Source organism: Rhipicephalus sanguineus, chromosome 2 (assembly GCF_013339695.2).
Source record: "Rhipicephalus sanguineus isolate Rsan-2018 chromosome 2, BIME_Rsan_1.4, whole genome shotgun sequence".
NCBI classification, from domain to species: Eukaryota; Metazoa; Arthropoda; class Arachnida; order Ixodida; family Ixodidae; genus Rhipicephalus; species Rhipicephalus sanguineus.
Window position 1 is genome coordinate 22,217,073 of NC_051177.1, and position 18,938 is coordinate 22,236,010.

At 45.2% G+C, this 18,938-nt stretch overlaps 1 protein-coding gene across 3 annotated transcripts in view; it reads right to left on the reverse strand.

Moving 5' to 3' along the window:
• The window catches only part of LOC119382504 (THO complex subunit 2), a 112,120-nt gene that overhangs the window by 33,065 nt on the left and 60,117 nt on the right, over positions 1-18,938 (reverse strand). For 2 of the 3 annotated variants that reach the window (XM_037650215.2, XM_049412221.1), the window contains exons 21-29: positions 17,048-17,110; positions 16,833-16,927; positions 16,169-16,292; positions 15,405-15,434; positions 12,769-12,910; positions 9,121-9,278; positions 3,461-3,589; positions 3,205-3,336; positions 1,113-1,297 (exon numbers count right to left, since the gene is read on the reverse strand). In XM_037650215.2, coding sequence (XP_037506143.1) covers positions 1,113-1,297; positions 3,205-3,336; positions 3,461-3,589; positions 9,121-9,278; positions 12,769-12,910; positions 15,405-15,434; positions 16,169-16,292; positions 16,833-16,927; positions 17,048-17,110 — 1,058 coding nt within the window. The remainder of the gene's footprint in view (positions 1-1,112; positions 1,298-3,204; positions 3,337-3,460; positions 3,590-9,120; positions 9,279-12,768; positions 12,911-15,404; positions 15,435-16,168; positions 16,293-16,832; positions 16,928-17,047; positions 17,111-18,938) is intronic. The other variant, XM_049412222.1, reaches the window with a different exon arrangement.

Below are 18,938 nucleotides of genomic sequence, written 5' to 3' on the forward strand. Positions count from 1 at the left end.
GACCGCCGCTTCAAATTATCCACTCAAATTTACATGGCAAAACACGGGACTGCAGAAATCCTTCGAATTAAGTGGGATTTCGAAATAACAGAGTTTGACTTATTGAGGTTTTACTACACAATCGCCTAAATTTAAGAACTAATGATAATGGCACAGCAAGGGCATTTTGGCACAGAATGGTGCAATTGGCACAGCACTCCCACCCCTGATGATGGACTACATTTTGTTATTTTAGGTTTCAAGGAGGCAACAGTCGCATATAAAAAAAACACATAGCTCTTACTGCTCCAATTGCTGACTGAATAGGACGCAGTTGTGCGCGAAGAATCCCTGTCAATATTCATTAGATATGGCCTTCCATATAGAACACAGGTGCCACAAGGATAAATTTAAGGTCGTCTCTCACTTGGGAAAGACCCTTCAGTGCTTGCTTCTGTGCTTCCGTTCGCAGGAAGCTGCTAAAACATTGGTTCCGACAAACGAATTTTTTTTTTGCGTTATCCAAACTAATTAAAAAGGCCTTTATTCCACTTAAAGGGACACTAAAGAGAAACAATGAATCGTTTTAGATCGATAAATTGTGCTCTGAGAACTCTAATGCCGTTAATTTCGCCATCATAGGTTTATTAATAGAGGAGAAAATCAAGTTCAAAATTTCATTTTTAAATTTCGCGCCGAAATCTCCCCGCAGTGACGTCATTGATTTCAAAGTGTATTTATCGTATTTTGGCGCCACTGGCTCAACAAAATTACCCCAAACTTTGTATGTTAAGTCTATGGCCCCCTCAGAGGACAATGTACTTCATTTTTACCGAATACGAACTACGTAGTCCCTAGTAGGCGCCTTCAAAACATGTGACGTCACGGCGAATAGTGCGGAAACTTCAAGGTGGCGTCGCCACCCACATTTTGTTTTTCGCTATTTTCTCGCTTACGAAAGCTCTGCTCGCCGTAACAATGGTACCGTTATAATCGTAATAAGATAATCTACCATCGAAGATCAACTTCCGGTTTCTCTTTAGTGTCCCTTTAAGAAACTTCCATTTACTGAGATTCTACTGCATCCATGGACATTGATAGCGTTGGCAAAACAAATGCATCTGGAAACCCACCCTGTGGCAAGGACAAAGAGGTCTGGCCGCTTGTCCTTCTCTTCCTGCCGAATCTTTTCTATGCGCCTCTCCAGTGCCTGGCCCAAATTTGTCATCACAGGAAAGTGAGGCAGCACTTTGGTGAGCACAATCAAGCTGTTCCGGATTTGGACATAGTCACCCGATTCGAGGCAGATCACAAGTGCCTGAAGACGGGGTAAGAACATTAACGACTGAAAAGCTTAAAAAGACCACCTTCCTTCACACACAAATAGACATTTGTATCCAAGTGCAAACCTAAAGCCAGAGTAATTTCAAATGCTAACATTGAATAATGACATTCGAAATTTCACTATTTAATCACTATTTGATGGCAGAGCAGCTATGCCGCAAAGCCACCTGTTCAGGGAGTTAAATGAAGCAAATTTTTATTCGTTCATTTCAAATACGTTGAAATTTCGAATTTTAAATGTGACTCAAAGCAAGTTCTAGTACTGCAATACAGCTAAACCTGCCTATAACAAACCTCCATACCATGAATTCCTCAATATTACAAAGTTTTTCTATTCCCCGCCGTTACACCATAGAAGCACACATACTTGCGACCTCTATGTACGAAAGTGGCAACGGGAGACACCCTTGATATAACGAATTTTTGGTGCCGACAACCTAGGGATTTTGTCCCGAATTTTGTCATTTTGGCACAAACAGGAGCCGCATGTATCTTCTGCAGTTACCCTGGCGACGAGAGCGCGAAGCGGCGGCGGCGCGTATGGCATGCTCGAAGCCCCGGCGACTGCAAGGCGAGAGCGAGTGCTCCTTTGTGCGTGTGGGTGTGCACGAGGCGAGCAGGCAGGCCTGTGCTTGTCGAGCTGGCTTTCTTGCCGCTGCCGCATGCCCCCTTTCCTCCCTCCCTCCCTTCAAATGTTGTCCAGCCGCTCGCAGGTGCCACCACGCTAACTGCACCGGCTTTCTTTAAAAAAGAAAAAAAGAAAATCGGCTTTTGCGTTGGCAGCGCTCCTCTTCAGTTGAACTGCAATTCGTTAACATGACACCAGGTGACACCACTAAAAAAGAAAAATCCTTGCTCCGTATCGTTACGCCTCGAGTTCGCGCCGCATATGGTGTTCGCTCTTTGTTTTTGACGCTGTGCGCACGTGCGTGGCTTCACTGCGCGCACATGGAGCAGCCCCTGACGACGTGCAGATTTTTCTATTTTTTTTTAATGCCGACAACTGTGTCGTAACTACCGAGATGTCAAATTAGGCGGTGGTGGAAACTGTGCGCAACCACGGTAACAACGACGGATCTTCGGAGGTCGACTCGTCACTGTCGTCCCGCGCTTTGCTGTCTTGCGCCGCGCCGCGGGTTCGCAAGACCGGGGCCTCCGAGATTGGCTCCGGCCATGCACCGTCACGTTGCCAGAGCCAATCTCGGAGGCCACAGCTAGATGATGACGGAGCAGCATTGTATTGATGTCCTACGAACGTTCGGTATTGCCATCCCTAACAAACAAGCAATAGAGCAAAATACCGCAGTTTTTTGCCGCTAAATAAATGTTTTGGGTCAGTTCTGCCTTCAATTCCCCTTGTGTTTAATTTGTGCGTTCCTCTTCCGAATTTTCGTGCTGAAACTGGATATAACGAAAACTTGTTTATAACGAATTTTGGGGGGAATTTGCCAATTTCGTTATATCCAGGATTAACTGTATTCTTTCGAATATTCAAAGCACTCAACTATACCTACAATGCCTATTCAAAATAGAGAACTTTCTATTAAAATAGAAACTTTAAATATTCTCACACCTTTGTCAGGCATGCTTCAAGCAAACAGTAAATGCATACAAATTAATTGCATCTTGGCCGCATACGTTGTACATATGTGAATTATCTTTATAGAATATGCATTTGAACTGGATTCACTGAAACAATGTTTTCATGCAGCAACACTCATGATTTTTTGTTTTTCTAAATTATGCTGCTTTGCCTTGTTTATGCTTATAAGTAAACAGCAAGTTGTAGCGATGATTTCTCTCAGCAAAGCTCACTGATTGCAATGTTTTAATACCAAGCTCAAACAAAAGGAACAGTCTTTAAAGAAAACACCCAATTACCTTCGTGATTTTGAAGTGCCATTTGTGACAAACATGACGGTAGTTCTCATAATCAACATGATCAGTAGCAATGTCCGATGACTGGCTAGCGCCACGAAACTTTGTCATGAAACCGGGAAAGTTGGCACACTCCTGCAACAATCCAGAATGAAGTTGTAGCACTAGCTTATAAGATCAAGCAATCTTCTCTATCCATGTCCACTGAATACAACATAGATCCACGAGAGTACAACCTTAGCAAGCAAACAGCACTCACCTTATCAAAAATAGACTTGTCACTGTGCCAGCGCATCACTGTCTCCAACATGGAGCAAAGGAAGCGGCCATACCGATTGGCCTCATTCTCAGTACATGCTGTCACAGTGTATGTGATGTCACAAAAGATCTGCAGGAGAAGACAGTGAGCTGCAGGTTAGGAAGGGCACAAACAAAGAGGATGCAAATCAATGTAGAGCAATACATCATAATTCAAAGATAACAATGCCTTTACAACAACATTTTCGCAAAAGATCAAACAAAAGAAAGCATAAAGGGTAAAGTTAGCTAAAACAGAAGCTTAGGGGAAGATGGCGGCTTGAAGCGACGAGAAATCGTTGAACAGGAATGTTGCTGGAGTAGTGTTTCTACCAGTGGACTTGTCGAATTGTTGGCTCCAGAAACATTCCCCGTTTAACGTTTTCTCATCATTTCACATTTAGGGAGCAACACACTAACAGGGTGTAGGGGGAAAGGGAAATCGGAGACTGTGCAAGTGAGTTCTTCCACATACATCACTATAGTACAGCTCGGGCCACTTATAAGGTAACCACTTATATAGCAGCGCAGGCTACACGGCCTTTCCTGACTCCCATTTACTCTCCCACAGAGCTCTATGCATACCACTTGTTGTGCAGCATCCGAGACGAAAGACTGGTTATCACATTCCTTTCCAATGCATCTTGCAACAATGGCTAAGAAAGGAGCTTCATTCAGCACATGTTGCAACGTGTTGACCAATGCATCAACGCAACCGCGCATCCACAAAACACATGCCTGCACGAGCCTTCACCAACAATACCTTGTACTTCATCAACAACCCCTTCGCAAGACCGTTTCGTGCATCGAGGGTATGAGCGAACAGCTAGCTCAAGTGCTGGGGAAGAAGGGTATCCGTGCAGCACAAAAACCCATGTCAGCAATCGGATGACTCGTATCCCAGCCAAAAGAATGGCTTCGGAAGGAAAAGTTCCCAGGAGTGATTGCCCAAGTGCTCTACAGCAAGTGCATCAGCACTTACATCGGCGAGACAAAGAACTTCACAGAAAGAGTTCGTCAGCTGGTGTGCACAGCTTCAATACATACTACGCTCTCACAGACCATCGTGAGAAGCATGACCATCACATGAGCTTCAAGAACACCAGCATCACTGACACGAAAAGGCTGCACTTACAATCTTAGCAGATACAAACAACGCTTCCAAGTGTACAGCACACTCTCATTAAACGAAACCATTTAACAGGAGTTCCATTTTGAATTCAACTACGAAACCAATCATATCAGAAGCAGTTGTCCCATTTAGGCAGCTATTCCGTTTAAGAGATTTCCATTTAGTGAGAGTTTACTGTATATGTGCACGACCTTCGGACACACCGGCAGAAGCGGCAGCACAAGAACCTCAACTCCAATGGTTAAAAGTACAACACACAACTGCTAAGAACACTATTCCTCGTGTCTTCCAGAATAGTTACCCCCAGTGTTATACACGTTCCTCTAAAACAGGAATGAAAGCTCGTTCCTTCCCAATCTTGGAACAAGTTCCTGTTACAAGTTCCTTTAGCGCGAAAGGAACTTGTTCCAGTTACATTTAGAAAATTGGAACGTGTCGTTACGTTAACATTAAATTTGAATTTTTAATCAAAATATAGTGCCGGATAACCCTGAGGCGAAATAAAGAGAGCAATTTAAAGCTAACATTGAGCTACATATATTTTATCAATTTGACATCGCCGGCAGTAGGTTATATGTTGATAAAATGAATCCAAAGAAACGCTCCAAGACAAATTTTTTTAGAGACCACCAGCCATACTACGGACATGTCTAACTGCAACTTTCGTGCTCATCTATTACAAGTGCAACACATGAGGCACTTTCCACGTCAGTCTTTAAATACGACGTCAGAATACTGCACTTCCAGATATTCAAATAAAAATTCCCAAAATGCACCAATATATATAACTTTCTTGCACAAGAAACCACATTGAAAAGAAAGATAAGTAGGTTAATGAGTGCTGATTCAATATCGCAGTGTGAGTAGAAAATAATGTCCAGGATACATATTCGCAACTTAGTAAATTCCCTTGTTCGCACTCAGCAAGACCTGCATCTCAATGTTGGCATCCGACTGAGGATCCTGTTTTCTCGTCAGCACTTCGTTGGCAATATTGAAGAGCCGCTCCATCAAGTGCTTGAGAGTACTGCCATGTTGTATGCAAATAGGGACAAGTCAACCGTGGTCGTAGGGGCGAGGGCAGGTTCAGTGGGCACAACAAGAATGTAGCGCTGGATGTACGCGCTTCGTTTATTGCATGACAGATATTAATGGTGCGGCGGCTGTCGAACTGATAAAAGCTAGTACAGACCAATGGCCGCTGAGATAACTCGCATGTTGAAGGGATGCCTGCCAAACTAAACCATCGAAGGCACCGGACAGGCGCCACTGCAGCACCCGCGTCCACTGCGTTTCGCAGTGATGCTACCGAGGACTTCTGATTTGGAGCAATTTTTGGAGCAGCAGAATTTCCGTTTTGGAGCACTTTGGAGCAGCAAAATTTTTCATCTTGGAGAACTTTGGAGCAGATAATTTTGCATCTGGGAGCACTTTGGAGCAGCGAATTTTACATCCTGGAGGGCAATACAGAAGCATATTGCATTAACATTTAAGCACCTGAGTATTATTATGGGGCTCTTATGAAGGCTAGAAATATTTCGATTCATTGCAAATCTCAAGGAAAAAAATCATCTCAGGAGCATAGGCGTGCGCACAGCGGGGGCAGAGGGGGGCGGCCGCCCCCTCCCCTAATCACCTAAGAGGGGGGGGGGGGGGGCGCAAAATCTACCCCGTACATTGACCCTTGCGATAGCAATTATATGGACACTCTCGGCGGATTTTTGCCGTCGACGTTGCCGTAATTTTCGGTATAAAGTCCAAATTAATAACATCACCTCGCGCATTCTAGCCGCGGGTAAAAGCTCGCGAGCGTTGGCGACGAACGCGGCTGAAGCGAAGATTAAACTAGCCGGCCGTCTGTCCCCGCCGCACGGACAGCGCATGAGATAACATCTTCCCGCGTGCGGGTCTGCCGTCGATTGCTCATCAAACAGAGGGAAACGCCCCGCCCGTCTTTCGTAAGGAGCATGAAGAAACGCCAGGGGAGCGGTAGGGGGGGGGGGGGTACCGCATCGTTCGAAGGGCGCAGTCGCTTGCGCGCGCGCTATCTCGAGGCATCAGGAGACGACTCGTAAACTTGCTGTGCTCTCAACGCGAACTCAGAGCAAGAAAATGCTTCGGTTCCTGGAGGGGCCATATTCGCTTAAACCAGCGTTTTGTTCAGTTACGCGAGATCGGATCCAAAAGAGTTAGCGGCTAGTCTTACTTCGTTTCACAATACAATTTTTCGGTATCGCATTCATTGCTTCGCTCTTAAGCGAAACTGAGTTTTTTTAACCGTCAGCTATTGACCCCCGAAAGCGAGGGGCGGACGTGTAACATGGCGTAGCCGCTTCACTGTGGGCCGTCAGCGACGGGCCCGCTACTGACAGCTGCGCATTTGCGGCTGCTCCGACCAGGAGATATGATTTTAATAATGAGATGACATTTTTAAAAAAGCAAGCAAAAAATTCGAATTGGAACCCTAGCACGTGAGCTCGAAAGGGCAGGGCCTTTTAGGGGTATTTACCGCAGAGTGATTACAAACTCGGACGTGCTGGCGGAAGGAATTACGAAAAAGCTGTTCTGGATGAAGATCCATGGATAAAGTATATCTGAGAGGCAACGCTCGTCACTCATAATCGGTCAGAAGTGCCCCCGCATGCAGGTCTATCAAACAACACAAGCATCTCGAGTTTCCAAATTCGGTTGTCAGGGGTCCTTTAATGGTGCGGCGGCTGTCGAACTGATAAAAGCTAGTACAGACCAATGGCCGCTGAGATAACTCGCATGTTGAAGGGATGCCTGCCAAACTAAACCATCGAAGGCACCGGACAGGCGCCACTGCAGCACCCGCGTCCACTGCGTTTCGGTTCTCTTCCCCGCTATCCACACAACCAGGTGTCAGAAGACAGATTTGTCGATAGCTGCTGGCGGCATGCACGAGATACTAAAGGGACAATCCAGCCAGCCGCTAAAGACCACGCGACGAGAGAAACATTCCCAGGAACTGGGCCGAAGCTTCCCAGTTGGCAAGGCGGTCACTCCTAGAACCGAAGTGTAACTTCGCCACCGTTATGTTGCGGCCAAAGACCATTTATGCGCAGTGGGAGGCCACCGCGCGGGATTTCGGTGGTTAGCACGTCAGCGCTTCACTCATTTTCTGCGGCTTCTGGCATTGTGATTGGTTCCTCTATCTCATGCGCTTCAAACACCAGATTTGCGACGATGATTCGCGCCATTCGAAAACTCCGCAGGACCACGCGTAGGCGCCTCGACTACGGTAAGTCGGCTCCACTACTTTTCCCTATGCCGACAAGGCCACGGGGACGTGCAGCATAACCGCTTGAATACGCAGCCCCTCCCCCCCGCACACAAAAGCTACTTTCAAGTTGGTCGAACAAAAAAGTCACCGAGGTAAAAAAAGTGCATGCCCTTTCCTGGCGGCAACCTTACAATTGGGGTTCGGTGACTCTCGAATGTCAAGCAAAAGTTCCCCAGGGTGTGTCTACACTCCAGAACAGCCTGTGATTGTTGTAGACTGGCTCAGACAAAAAGAAAAAAAAATCACTGACAAAGTGACATTTGTCATTAACCATCATTTGCAGCTGCTTCACTGTTCAAAAAAGCAAGGACGATGGAACTGACGGAAACACGTTGGCGCGGGAGCCGCGGCATCGTGTCCGTAAAGTTGGCTTCACTGCAGCGAAATTGAACATTTGGCGTCATTTTGCACCAAGTGACGGCGCTCGCCGAATAGCGGCGTAAGCGGCGCAAGGAAAGGGTATGCGCAACTCTGCTACCTGCAGTAGCATATACAGGGACACTAGCGAGCGATAGATTCTTGCGCCTCACTTGGTCGCCCGTCCACCCTGTTCTGCATGATGTGCTAAGTGCGGGCGCCTGTTCAATGCCGAGGAACGTTTACAGAAGGAACGCCGTTCCCTATGCCGTTCCTACGTAAACGTAACGAGTTACCGTTACAGTTCCACTGATCCTATATGAAACAGTGGCGTTCCACCAAAAAGAAACTAGTTCCTGGAACATCGTTCCTTGGAACGCCATTCTATACAACCCTGGTTATCCCTAAAGAAGAGGCTGAATTGGCTTCGAAATGCAGGGTTAGCTCATATCTTGTCTGGGGAGTCGTTTTCTTGTGCTATATCTTGCATCTCGGGGCTGTGTCAATACATCAAGTCACTGACCAATGTCGGAAAACAATGATTTCGGTGTATGTACAGATCATTTGCTCAGATTGCAATCAAGAGATCTCATTAAAAATTTCAAGCTTTTCCTTTTTTAATTTAATGATGCTTTTACCAGATCAAATGGCATTCTATTAAACTCTTGGTTACATTTTCCATAACTGCTCAAACATACAAGTAAATGAGGACATGAAAACGCAACTTAAACCAGTGCACAGTGGCCAACTACACATTCGTCATGTGGAGTTCAACCACTGCACTAAAGGTGACTATGGAAAAGAAAGTACTCTTGGTGTATCACCTCACCTTGTCATAGCAGATAAGAGTAGAAAAGTTGGGCGTCTTGAGGATGTGGATTAAATGAACAAACTTGGCACAGTACAAGGCGTCCAGCGCTGTGAATGTGCAGCGTGGAAACACACACAACTGCAGGAACTGAGTGATTGTTTCATTCTTGGATGACCCTGCACATGAATTCAATGAAAGAAAGATGCCCCCTCAGTTTTAATGTGAGACGAAGGTGTACGATCCCAAATCAACTGTCTTTACTCAGCATAGCATTTCTAACTCATTCTAGGTGTACTTAAAAATTTCATATGAACAAGCAGCTCAAGACCTGCATTTACAGATTTCCTTTGGCTAGCATCTACAAATGCATAGTACATTCTCAAAGTAATCAAGGCAAAGCAGCAGGCTTCATGATACGTATACAGTAAAACCTCGTTTATATATTACTCTCGATAATTAAAACATTCAAACTATCGGTTAAGTCAAACCAATTTCAAGTGTTTAATTAGCCCACCATGTTTTCAATGTATTTTAAAGCTGCTTAATTCAAACTGCTCCACTGCATAAATTCAGTGAGTTCATAGTTTCCATACAGCAACAAAGGCAGCCGATATTCTCCGTGCTGGAGAATATCCGTTGCCTTTGTTGCTTCCAATTGAGTATTTGTGCTCTTATGTCAATAACAATTGCAAATAAAACTGATTGCCAGCCTGCAAAGCAGCCAAACTATCCAAACTGCATGCATCAACAATCACATATTGACTGAGAAGAAGAAGAAAAAATAAATCAGGAGACAATTTGTCCTTGGTGGATTGTGCGCCACTTTTTCTGCAGTACATTGGTGTCATGCAGAAAAGTGTACAGTAAAAGCTCGGTAAGTCGACTCTCGTTAATTCGGAAAATCGGATAACTCACACGCGTTCTCTGGTCCCGGCCAGCATATATATTGTTTAATGGCATCGAACTCTCGTTAATTTGTTCGAATTGGCTGCAATCCGGTTTATTCAGACGATCCTCGGTATGAGCTGAGCCAAAGCCGAGCGCCGTAAATCAGCCTTCGCAGACAACCGAAACGAGGCGAAGTCCGCATCACTATCTATATTAGTTATTGACCACACTTTTGCCCACATGTGGAACACACACTCAGCAGCTTCGCTTTAAATTGACATAATGCATGTGCAGTATCGCAAAACTCAAACACACATGATGGAAGCTGTTGAAGAGCTTCCAGCAGCGGGCAGCATGCTGGCATAAAACTCGCTTGCTATATCGCGATGGACGAATGATCAGTTGCCGGCCATTTTACATGCGAAAAAACAATCGCCACGTGCACGTGGTGGTGCCGATAATATAAGATGGGTGCAGAGCACCAGTCTTGCGCCATGGTAGCATTGTGAACAAAGTCACAGTATGAAGAAAATTGCAGTTTTTACTCTGCTCTTATGCAAAATAAGTACATAATTTACGTATTCATCAAGAAACTGAGCATTGATGTAACAGACATTTGTTTATTGTTTTCATGATACTTTCAATAATTCAGCATGCGGTTAATTCAGACATTTCTTCCGATCCCGTGAAATCCAAATAAGCTTTTACTACTTATATTGTGAAGGGGCTACTTACTGTCATGGGACACAGCACATTTTGCCCCTTAATTACATGAGCATGCATGCGCTTTAGGATAACAAGTACAGTCAACGACCGATTTTTCGGACTCCCTAGGGACCGCGAAATCATCCGAAAAATCGTGCAGTCCGAAAAAACAAATTCATGCTTTTTTATTCCGCTCAAGCAGTCAAATCGCCACAGCCACATCCGAAACAGCTATAATGCCTCCCAGTACAATTATCAGGCATTTTGGCGCGCCCCCAGGCTCTCACAAATACATTCGGTACCTGCCGCGAACCCCGCTTTACTGCGTGCATGCTAACCGCCACTTTTGCATCTCGTGATGAGCTGCCGCTGCTACGGCTCTCGCATTAAGCGTTTGGAAACGATCACGCGGAACACAAAGACTGTGGCGGAAGAGCGGACGACTTGTCCGGCTTTCCCCGATGCGTGTGCGCATGTAAACGATGGGCACACACATCGCCGAATCCCCGCCGATACGCAGCATTTGCTGCCGTGTCAAGCCGATCGTTTCTAGTTGTGTGCAGCACATCGCCAACTAAGCTGACGCCATCACTGTACTGTTGCTGTATCGTACGCACGCATTTATCATGAAAGGGTTCGTGACGCGCACTTTGTTCCTGACCGCACACGGGTGCGGCAATGGCGAGCTGGTTTTGTCCGTGAAGGCAACGCGTCCGTTGCGGCGCACTTAGCGGTCTCGCACAAAAGGCAGTTTTAGAATAGCGTACGATAAGTTAGCGTTAGCGTATGACGCATGCGCAGTTGTGCGAAAAGCCAATGCAAAGCTTTGCGTACGCTATTCTAAAACTGCCTAAAGAGGTAGCAGGAATGGCGGCGCGGCGCATTTGGGCTCTCGCCTATTAAATGCGTGCGGTACGCATGCAACTGCGCTAGGCCACATGCACTACCGAGCAGTTAACTGAAGATGCTTATCGTAAGGGTTGTCAGCGATTAAGCCGTACTGGCGCGTTTGCCAGCTGCCAGCGGAAATGCATTTCCGCTGCTTATCCATAACATCGCCGCACGATGCCGCTATAGCGGCCCCTTTGAATTTCTGGTCTGCTTCACCCCATAACGCTTCGGCATTGCGGCAAAGCTGACTTTCGGACTCTGCTACTGTCGCAAACAGATTGACTCGCGAAAGCGCTGGTTCGAACCTACGAGATGATAGACGCGGCAGAGGTGGGGGCTTCAAATAATATCTTTCGGACCTGCAATTCGGGCAGAAAGTCCGAAAAATCGGACGCGGAATAGTTTCAGCGTTCAAAATTTTGAACCTTCTAATACATTGACGTCTATGGGGCTGGTGACGGTGCCGCGAAGGCGTCCGAAATTTCGAGCATGTCCGGAAAATCAGGCGTCCGGAAAATCGGCAGTTGACTATATACCAGTATGATTGATGACATCTTAAAGCTTCAAATGCCAATTATGCAAGGCTATCTATGATGTTGCTGCAGCCTTGAAAAACAATAGGCATTACCACAGAGCAGTTGGAATGTTGCCCAGTCATATTTATGACAACTTATGATAATTCAACAAAATCCTTGGACCCCCCCTTGAGTTTGAATTATGGAGAGCCTACTGTGCATATATTCACATTTCAAATGTAAAAATTTACATGAAGCCCTTCCCGTACCATGATGCATACCATCACGGAATAGCCACCCCACTAAGGACTGATCTTTCCAACATGTCTTGATTGCTTATGTGTCCTACTAAGATGAACTGTGAGAAATGCAGTCTCATTGTGTCTGTTAACAATCCATCATGCCCTTGGATAAACAATTGTATCTGCTGTGAGTGTTTGCGATAATAGTTTTCATTGTTGCAGCTGGTGTGTTTTTCATTCATGCAGTTGCATTACTAATGCTTGTGTTTCTATTCCTACTCGCACGTGTACCCCTCCAACCACAGCCTGTAATGCATAATTAAATCCACAAATAAACTTAAGAAAAAGGCGAGTGCTTTATTGAATTGTAAGTGGCACAACAACACAGCAGACACAAAGCAAAGCACACAAGCGAAAGCCCATACTTGACTGAAACCACGCATCCTTTTCACTGCGCAGTCGAGCCAGAACTCGTGTGCAGTGTTCCTGCTGTTTGCGCTCCTCTTCAGCCAGTTTGTCAGCAAGGGCATCACACCGATCTTTTTCTTTCTTGCGTTTGCTGGGAGCCTGCAGCAATAAAGTACTCACTATCATCATAACATGTACACACTGGTTTGCTAGACAGGGAAAAGGTAACGTCACCACTGTTGCAACGGGTGACGAGTTAGAGTGGGGGCTGTGGAGAAATGACTAACAGGACTTTGGAGAACAGCAAAAGCCAAGCGAATAAACAAATTAATTTTTTAATGAATGTCTACATTATCGCTCTCCACAAGTACAGTAGAACCTTGATAGGTTCCCGCTTAGCACGATTTCCCGGCTCCTACGCTCGTAATCACGAAAACTAAAAATACTAACCCAATAGAGCTATGTATAATACGTTCCAGTTAATACGTTCCCAGAAAATAAGGTTATTCGACAGCAACGTTCAGCACCACGGGAAATTGAGGTTGTATGATACGTTTTGCTGCCAGAAACTCTCATTCAGGTGTGCAAAAAGGGCATTCTCGTGTAGTTGTGAGGCGCTAAGTGGCAGACTGCCGCCGCACGGCGACAGTGGCTTCTCTGCTGTGCCTAATTTTCCCCCTTCCTTGCCTTCTCTGTTTTGCTCATTTGTCCCTTCCACACCGTCTTCAAATTACTCAACTGTCCCCTCCATGTCTTCTCCGAATTGCTCAATCCCCCCCGTTCTGCTTATCCAGTTCTGCTTATCCGCGAGTCGCCAGAATCAGCTAGGACAAATTTGTTCTGGAAGATATCTGGAAGGTTCCTGGCTATCAGACGCCAAAAAGAGACGCACACTTATCGCCACCTGTGTGAGGACTCAAAAGATCACAATGCGGGCGCTTGGGGACTTCACCTTCAGTTGCCATTATGCCTGGCATTGTCTTCTAAAGTCTGTTCCACCATGCTAGATTGTGTGATTACGAGTGGCGGCAAACGTACCACCGCATGTCTCAAGTTAGGACAGAACACGAACTATCAGCACGTGTGTGCGACATAGTACACGATAGTCACGAGCAGCTGTCACTTTCGGGGACACTATCACTTTCACGAGATTTCGTATCACGTTGCACCGCGATTTTTAAATGCACTGCGCAGAGTTGAGCTTGTTAAGCCATTAGCGGCATGGCAGTTTTCTTCACGGACGGGGTGAGTCACCAGGGGCGTAGCCAAGCCGAAATTTTTCAGTTTAGCCTGCATATATATACATGCACACGTACAAATGCACACACGAACATACATTAAGTATGGTTGAACCCCCCCGAAAAAAATTTCTGGCTACGCTCCTGCGAGTCACACGTGATCTTGGAAACGTACGTGATTGTATCCCAAATGCGTATGCTCGAGGATACCACTTCCGTTCTTCGACAAACCTAGCCACATATTTCCAAGCGGCATTAGAGAAAGAACCGACGCTCACAAGGTGGAAAGTTTCGTTTGCTGCCATGGTGGTAGCGTTTTTTTACGTTTACGCTGGTTGTCCCCTACGTCTGATATTGCAATCTTCGGGTTGTCTCAGGATTTCAACACATGTGACCATGACTCTGTTTCCTGTCAGGACCGAAACTAGCTGGCTTACCTCTGGCTGCCAGCAAGCTGCCAGTAGTTCGAAAATCAAAGTGACGTCCCAGTATGTTTTTTGAGAAATAAATGTTTTTTTTCCCATGCACCTCAATATGGGCTTGTCAGTCCCAATTTTTACTGGATTCAGATCATATGTTTTCCCAGATGGTACGTTTATTTTTCGATTTTTTTCGGAAACATATCAACGAGGTTCCACTGTAATACTGTATTCACTCAATTTTCAGACAAAGTGTTTGACCCAGAAAAATTTGATCAAATATTAAATGCCTGTAAGAATGGAGTACAGAACCATTAAATATTCTTAGGTAGTGCATAAATCTCATTTCTCAAGTCACAGATTCCACTTTTCATTCTCACAGGGCTATGATGAAAGATGTGCAGTTCACTGTGGCTTGAATGCAATGAAAACTCTGACAGCAATAAAAAATCGCTATTTACCCACATTACCAAGATAGCCTGGTGAGGAAACGATCAAGGGTTTGACGTTCTTGCATTTTCTACGGTATAAAACACATTGTGTACCTACAGGTACACAACGAAGACCCTTAAGACATAAGCTTTTTATCTCAGAACATCTAACCATTCTGATCACCGTGAAATTATCATTTCGTGGAAAGGGGAATAAATTTCATTGTTGAAAGCTAGTGCTCTGCTGTGTGCGTATCTCTCTTGTGTCCCGTCGATTTGTTGCACTATGCAATCCACAGAGAACATTTCTAGCAGCTGCTCACTAGTGACATATTCGACTCAAGCGGAATGTCCCCCCTCTCCCTCTGGCCTTTCAACGCAAACAAAAAACCTACACAAAATGGCGCAGCAGTAAAATAGCGCTTCTTGCTGGCAACAAATCGCACTACTATTATTTGTGCCAGTATTTTTGTAGGTTTAGACTTCCATGCTGTTGCTGGCCTGTATTGATTAATTTTGTAGAGAACAAGCAAATACCATAAATATAATGTTAGAGGAAGCATACTTGCGATGGTCGTCTCTGTGCTGGGTTAGACTGGAAACAAGGCAGTATACAAGCTTTAGTTTGGCACAGCGCTAACAAAAATTGTCCCTAAAATACAACTACATAAGGCAGGATCGTTATGGCGTAAGTGAATATGAGCAGCATTAATTGGTGGTGTTGGTAGCACTAGTACCAGCAATGCACAGACAGTGAAACTGTTGAATCAGCTTTTCTGCTGAGCACTGCAGTTCAACGTGACAGCACTCACCTAATGGAAGTAGAAAACCAGCACAAACCTGACTCCCTCTGAGAGCACGTAGTCATGCTAGGCCCACAGGCCAGCAGAATAGTCATTAACATTTCTGTACACTACATATTCACTCACTCACGTTCCTCCCATCAACTCATGTTTATTGTCCTTTCTATTCACGCTATACCGGTACCCACACACACTCATGCTCACGTCACCTCCCACTTACCGGCACCATCTCAGCTACACTCTCACCAACTCACACACCCTGTTCATAATCAAATTTACTCACACCTTCCATCATGGTTTATCACACACCTGTGACACAAGCATGAAGCAAGTATGAATCATTGCATTTGTGAGTGATCTACAACCAGGCTAATCAGGTGCATATCAGAGGAAAGAACTTACGACAATGACATCACAGCAAAATATCTTGCTGCAGCTTGAACACTAGTAACACTAGTCCAATAATTGGCAATGTGAAAAAGCAGAGAAGGCAGCTAAAAAATTCTAATAATTCAACAAAACTTACCATGTCCTTTGTCTCTTCAGAATTGGATGCATCTCTCAGCTTCTGCATTTCACGTTGGTAGCTAGATGTGGGGACGTAGAGGTCATACATGGACAGCGACCAAAAGGTCACATAGAACTGTGGGCTGTGCAGATAATGAAACCAAAGCATACAAAGGCCAGTTAAACAGGTTAACAGAGGTGTGAGTTCCCCATAAATGCTAACAAAGCTGGAGCTAGAATCACTCTGGTCTATTTAGTGCTGCAACATGCAACATGCCTTTTATAACACAGGAAATAAGCTACTAAATGCATGTCAGCCATCTCAGGCCATAAAATTTGTGCATAGCTGCCTGACAGACGGTGATGGGCCACTGGTTCAAAGACCTTCGAATTGCTTTGAAGACTTCCTTGCACATTTGCAAAACTGCGAACATACTTGTGCATTAATGTGGTCCTGTAAACTATAGCGAGTGTCCAGGCTGTCCTCTGGACCAGAAACCCCATAAGTACATGCCTGCACTTTCTCACAAAAGCTTTTGCTAGTATTCGCATTACCATTACTCCTAGCACCCACCACTGTGCAGCAATACTGTCATCACATCGCATGCTCTCCTACTAGCATACATGATTAAACTGGCCGCAGCTCCTTTTTCATAGAGTGGCCATGTCTACCCTGTACGTACCTTAGGTCTTCCCATGTCTTTGCTGGATGCAGTGGCCTGACGTTTTCGACGACTTGGGACATCACTTGGTCCACAGCGTCTACGTAGCGCTGGAGCTGGAAAGCGTTGCGTAGAGTTGTTGAAAGAGCTACATGGAACACACCACTTCCCAATATACATTTTGAATACACATTATAACAAGAAAATAAAAAGAAGCCCGTTTAATACAAGTTTACCTTTTGTGCCGCTGCCAGTGTTTTGAAGCTCTTGTCTTTCCTCTTGGCTTCATCAAATTTCAACTACAAGAAACAAAGAATAGAAAAGGAAATGACAATGAACTCTAAAAAACAAAGGAGTGGAAAAGCAGAACAGTTTAAGCCTCCTTTTTCTACTTGTACCAAATCACAATATATGTGCCGTACAGTGATGCTACCGAGGACTTCTGATTTGGAGCAATTTTTGGAGCAGCAGAATTTCCGTTTTGGAGCACTTTGGAGCAGCAAAATTTTCATCTTGGAGAACTTTGGAGCAGATAATTTTGCATCTGGGAGCACTCTGGAGCAGCGAATTTTACATCCTGGAGTGCACTACGGAAGCATATTGCAATAACATTCAAGCACCGGAATATTACTATGGGGCTCTTATGAAGGCTAGAAATATTTCGATTCATTGCAAATCTCATGGAAAAAATCATCTCAGGAGAACTCCATACTTGACTCTCTAATGACAAAATAAGGGCTCATGCAGTTGAGTGTTCTGAATTAACCTCTTCGGCGATTATTTTCGACACTAATGTCGAAGCCCAAGTGTAACCGCCTGCCAAAGCCCAATGAGGCTTTGGCAGGCCAATTTTGTATCACATTGTTACTGTGCCAAATGTTAATAAAGTATTATTATTATTATTATTACTAGCAAATAAACAGAATACCAGATCAATAAAATTGCACTTTATGAAATAACACTCTAAATACATCTATGTGGTTATCAGCAGACATTGTAGACAAACGCCGTGATGTACAGCAGTGCCTCAATGCCAAAGAGCCACACTGTCCCTAATGCATTCCCCTAAGAAAACTGCAAGGAGAAAGCCAGGTTCTTCTTCTTCTCGATCGATGGGTTGATCCTCCTCCTCCTTCTCTGCAAGCTATCTGCACCTCACCTGGCTTTGTGCTAGCTCCATGATCGGCGCACCGATTACGGAAGCAGTGTAAACCGACGATGTCGTGATGGCGTCATCACATGACATCATGATATATGACGCCATGATGACGTCACAAGTTTTGACGATCTATGACGTGATGATGACGCCATCACATGATTATTTTTTGCATCAATCGATTGACGCTGCCGACGGTCAATTTTCGTATTTGATAAAGCATCTGATGCTTTCGCATTAATATTGCGTATTGAACGTTAACAACCTGGCCTTACATAGCAAACTGTCCTCCACCATGTCACCTCCTTGCCATGCGCGAAACAGCTTCGCTTATCAGCCACTTCACAGAGTGAAATGGCTCCTCAACTTTTTTTGAATGTTTATTGTGATAACAATTATATGGACGCTCTCCGCGGATTTTTGCCGTCGCCATTGCCGTAATTTTCTGTCTAAAGACCAAATTAATAGCATCACCACGCGCATTCTAGCCGCGGGTAAAAGCTCGCGAGCGCTGGCGACGAACGCGGCTGAAGCGGAGATTAAGCTAGCTGGCCGTCTGTCTCCGTCGCACGGACAGCGCATGAGATAACATCTTCCCGCGTGAGGGCCTGCCGTCGATTGCTCATCATACAGAGAGGAAACGCCCCGCCCGTCTTTCGTAAGGAGCATCAAGGGACGCCAGGGGAGGGGGGGGGGGAAGGGACCGCATCGTTCGAAGGGCGCAGTCGCTTGCGCGCGCGCCATCTCGAGGCATCAGGAGACGGCTCGTAAACTTGCTGTGCTCTCAACGCTTACTTCGTGTTTAAAGAACTCAGAGCAAGAAAACGCTTCGGTTCCTGGAGCGGCCATATTCCTTTAAACCAGTGTTTTGTTGAGTTACGCGAGATCGAATCCAAAAGAGTTAGCTGCTAGCCTTACTTCGTTTAACAATACAATTTGTTGGTATCGCATTCATTGCTTCGCCCTTAAGC